General features: G+C 35.2%; 2 protein-coding genes across 2 annotated transcripts in view; one reads left to right on the top strand and one right to left on the bottom strand.

The window, feature by feature from the left end:
* The window catches only part of LOC111630501 (transmembrane 6 superfamily member 1-like), a 26,721-nt gene extending 23,848 nt beyond the window's left edge, over window positions 1-2,873 (bottom strand). The window contains exon 1 of the mRNA XM_023374607.1: window positions 2,576-2,873. Coding sequence (XP_023230375.1) covers window positions 2,576-2,801 — 226 coding nt within the window. The 5' untranslated portion in view covers window positions 2,802-2,873. The remainder of the gene's footprint in view (window positions 1-2,575) is intronic.
* A 27-nt stretch (window positions 2,874-2,900) lies between these two features.
* LOC111630503 (dmX-like protein 2) overlaps window positions 2,901-3,908 on the top strand; it is a 190,820-nt gene continuing 189,812 nt past the window's right edge. The window contains exon 1 of the mRNA XM_023374610.1: window positions 2,901-3,016. The gene's annotated coding sequence lies outside the window, so the exon portion shown is untranslated. The remainder of the gene's footprint in view (window positions 3,017-3,908) is intronic.

The following is a 3,908-nucleotide window of genomic DNA, read 5'->3' on the forward strand; positions in this document are numbered from 1 at the left end:
CATTAAGGTTCGTATATCTTCACTTTTCTGCCACCAACTACAACAAACGAAGGTATTATTAAACACAGTTTACATGTTTGCTGCTGTAATGATAGATACTACGTTTTCGTACATTTTCATCAAAGAAAATTACTGTATATTTCAAATAAAATGACAAAAATTTCGGAGACTAGAACGAATTAATTGCATTTGCATTAATTTCTATGGGAAAAATTGCTTCGGTTAACGAACAATTCAGTTAACGAACGGAGTCGCGGAACGGATTAAGTTCGTTAACTGGGGTTCCACTGTACTAACATTTGAAAACCTTAGTGTGTCATGACTATGCAGATGTGAGCGAGTGAGAATATGTGGCAAGTCACGATAAATATCAAACCCTGTCAAATATGCACGAGAACCAGAAATTTGCTTTCACCAGCAAGATTTCTCACTTCTCACTTGTGCATGTTCTTCTTTGTGAGAACTATATCGCTCACTATTAAATTTGCATCTGCATAGTCACACTCTTAGTACAGTAGAACCTCGAAAACTCAGCCCTCGATAACCCGGCACTCCGGATAACTCGTCCACACCCTGGCAGGGCAAAAAAATCCTTAGTTAATTAATTTTCATTATAGACAGCTTTATAAAAGTATAAAAGCTCTCATAAAGTATTTTTCTGAGGTCTGTCTTATCAGGTAAATTACTGTACACAGTGTATTCATTAATTTTCATTTTCATGTAGTAAAGGCTNACAACAAACGAAGGTATTATTAAACACAGTTTACATGTTTGCTGCTGTAATGATAGATACTACGTTTTCGTACATTTTCATCAAAGAAAATTACTGTATATTTCAAATAAAATGACAAAAATTTCGGAGACTAGAACGAATTAATTGCATTTGCATTAATTTCTATGGGAAAAATTGCTTCGGTTAACGAACAATTCAGTTAACGAACGGAGTCGTGGAACGGATTAAGTTCGTTAACTGGGGTTCCACTGTACTAACATTTGAAAACCTTAGAGTGTCATGACTATGCAGATGTGAGCGAGTGAGAATATGTGGCAAGACACGATAAATATCAAACCCTGTCAAATATGCGCGAGAACCAGAAATTTGCTTTCACCAGCAAGATTTCTCACTTCTCACTTGTGCATGTTCTTCTTTGTGAGAACTATATCGCTCGCTATTAAATTTGCATCTGCATAGTCACACTCTTAGTATTACTTGGTCTCTGATCAAATGCAGTCACAGATGGATAAAACAATGGTTATCTATTTACTTTTTAACCTTTAAAGTTTTAATATTTTTAAAAAGATTTTTTAAAATAACAGAGGGTGCCACATCAGTTTTAAATATTGCCAGGAAAGTTAATCAGCTCATTGCTGGATATTTTTCTTGGCAACTTAAGACTCCAAATGACGTTTCAACAGGCAATCCAGAATACAGCACTGAAATCATCTCTGTTGTGATGATTCACCTAGATCAGCTGCATCATTTACAGATTCAAACTGCATTATGTTTCACTACAAGAGACCTGCTTCATCTAATGAGTCCCCATCCGTGTTGAATTCAAAGCTTTCTAAATCACATATACCACCTTTTAAATAGATTCACACTTAGATGAAAACTTTTAAGTGTTTTATAATAACAGAAATAAAAAATCACTAATGCAATATTATTTTCAATAAGCAAAGGAAACTAAAAATTCCTTATTACAGAACTGCCTGGATGTGTATCAAACACAATATAACAGAAACACAAGTCTTCATGCTAGTCTCGTTGACAAGTCAACTAAAGGAAGCCTCAAAGGGTGTTCAGGTTGACTTGTGGAAGAGTTGAACTCAGCACAAAGGAGTGGAGGCCGGATGGGAAAAATACATATTTTTCAAGTGAAAAGTTTCAAACACAAATGCATTAAAAATAATATTCAGATAGTACTTCAAAGGAATTTAGGGAACAAGCTTAGTCTCCCTAGTTCATTCTCAGCATGTCACTGTTGTATATCTTACATTGTATGTTATTGCACAGTGGCACGTTATCCTATGGGCAAAAAGGGCAATTGCTTGGGACCCCTGTTTATGAGGACCCCAATATTTTATAAACTCATTACTATAGTAGGAATATCTAAATTTAAATTTGGCATCACATCTGGAAACCGTAGATTGCCGATATGGCACAGGCACAGTGCATAAGTTTTATTTTACCCTCCAGCAGTCACATCAAAAAAACGAGCGAGGACACAGGAGATTTCCCCAAAACTCCCCCGAAGAAAAATATATGCAGTTAATAATGTACAGTACATGGGACCCCTAATTCAAATTTGCCCAGGCTCCACCAAGCTATAATGCACCACTGGTATTACAGCTATGAATGAAGGATTTAGACCCCCCTACAACGGGTATGTTCTACAGCTCTGATAAAGTCCCAACTGCCTCAGAGCTGCATTTTTACCCAAAAGTGCACAACACGACTTTGAATACACGCAATTACATTATATATTTGCATTGCAAATTAAAATTATAAAAAAAATGTAAATTTACATTTTAAATTCAAGAATTATAATTGCAATTAAACCTTACGCAAACTTACCACAGAAATGTATATATTCATAAAAATTCAAAATTGGAGGCGATTTTCTCGTTATGAAAACGATAAAAAAGCACATAGCGATAATTAAGAAAATAACAGACGATAGTAAACAAATGGGATGATTCACGTCCCATCTCAAATAGATCATTAAACCGTTAAATATATACGTAATCGGTACGGCTAACATCGAAACGATAAATACTTTAGTCGCATTTGAAAACGACATCGTATTCACTTATACATGTGACTTAAATTGTTACGAAAAGACATCACACCATCACATTTTCCGCCATTTTGTTTATTTTGATACGTAACTGAGAACGAGGTTGCGAGTAAGGGGGCGTTACTGTCGAGAGCTTGCACCAAGATGGCAGACAGCGAGTGGTTTAGATGCGGCTACGGTACAAATTATAATTGAAACGTTTGATATTCAAGCGATTAGTAAGTTTGTTCGATTATAATATACATAAAATAAGTTTATTTAATTCTGACTTTAGTTTTTTATAATATTAACTCGGGCGCGTGTAAATTATTCGATCCGGTCATTTGACAGTCATTTCAGGTTAAAATTTACAGTAACTTGATGATCGGTTTGTTTCGAGTTTTATTAATTTGACAAATGAATTATTCGATAAAAATATCGTTAATAAAGAGTTAACCATGGTAAATAAGCAATGTTTTGAATGAGATTCCTATTATAATATTTCAACATTGTTTATCTTTAAACTTAAAAATTATATCTTCTGTGTATGAACTAAATAATAGAAGAATGGAATTAAGCATATTTATAAACTTTTAACTTGAGTATGACTGATATAAAATTACATTGATCTTGAAATTGAGTACAGTATTTGTTCTTTTTTTTTTTAAATGCTTCATCTATGCTTGCAAAGAGGGCCTTTTTAGCAAGCTTGTTATGGATTTGGCCGCGTCCGCAATGGAGCAACCTGGTGGTGAGGTATGGGGCCGGACTGACCGACCTCCGAAAAATTCCTGGGGTTTTTCGGTCTGTTTGGATTTGATCCCGAGTTTCTCAGATTAGTTGGTTGTCGCTTTAACTGCTTGGCCGTTGGCTATCTTATGTATTGCACTATAGACTGTAAGGAACCAAGTCTGAGCTTTATTTTTATTTTACTTTTATTTTGCTTTCATTATATTTTGTTTGGGGCTTATGTTTAGTTAAGACGAAGGTTTCCTCACCATTCACCTTAGTAACTTAAAAATAGAAGAAAAACCAACTCACCGACAAAAGAAAAGCGCCGTAGAAAAACTCGCGCACACTTGCGCTTCCCAAGCGGAAAAAAGTAAGTCCGCACCGAGAAAAAGGGGGGGG

This window comes from Centruroides sculpturatus, unplaced genomic scaffold, assembly GCF_000671375.1.
Source record: "Centruroides sculpturatus isolate CEXI.00-Female unplaced genomic scaffold, Cexi_2.0 scaffold576, whole genome shotgun sequence".
In the NCBI taxonomy this organism is placed as follows: Eukaryota; Metazoa; Arthropoda; class Arachnida; order Scorpiones; family Buthidae; genus Centruroides; species Centruroides sculpturatus.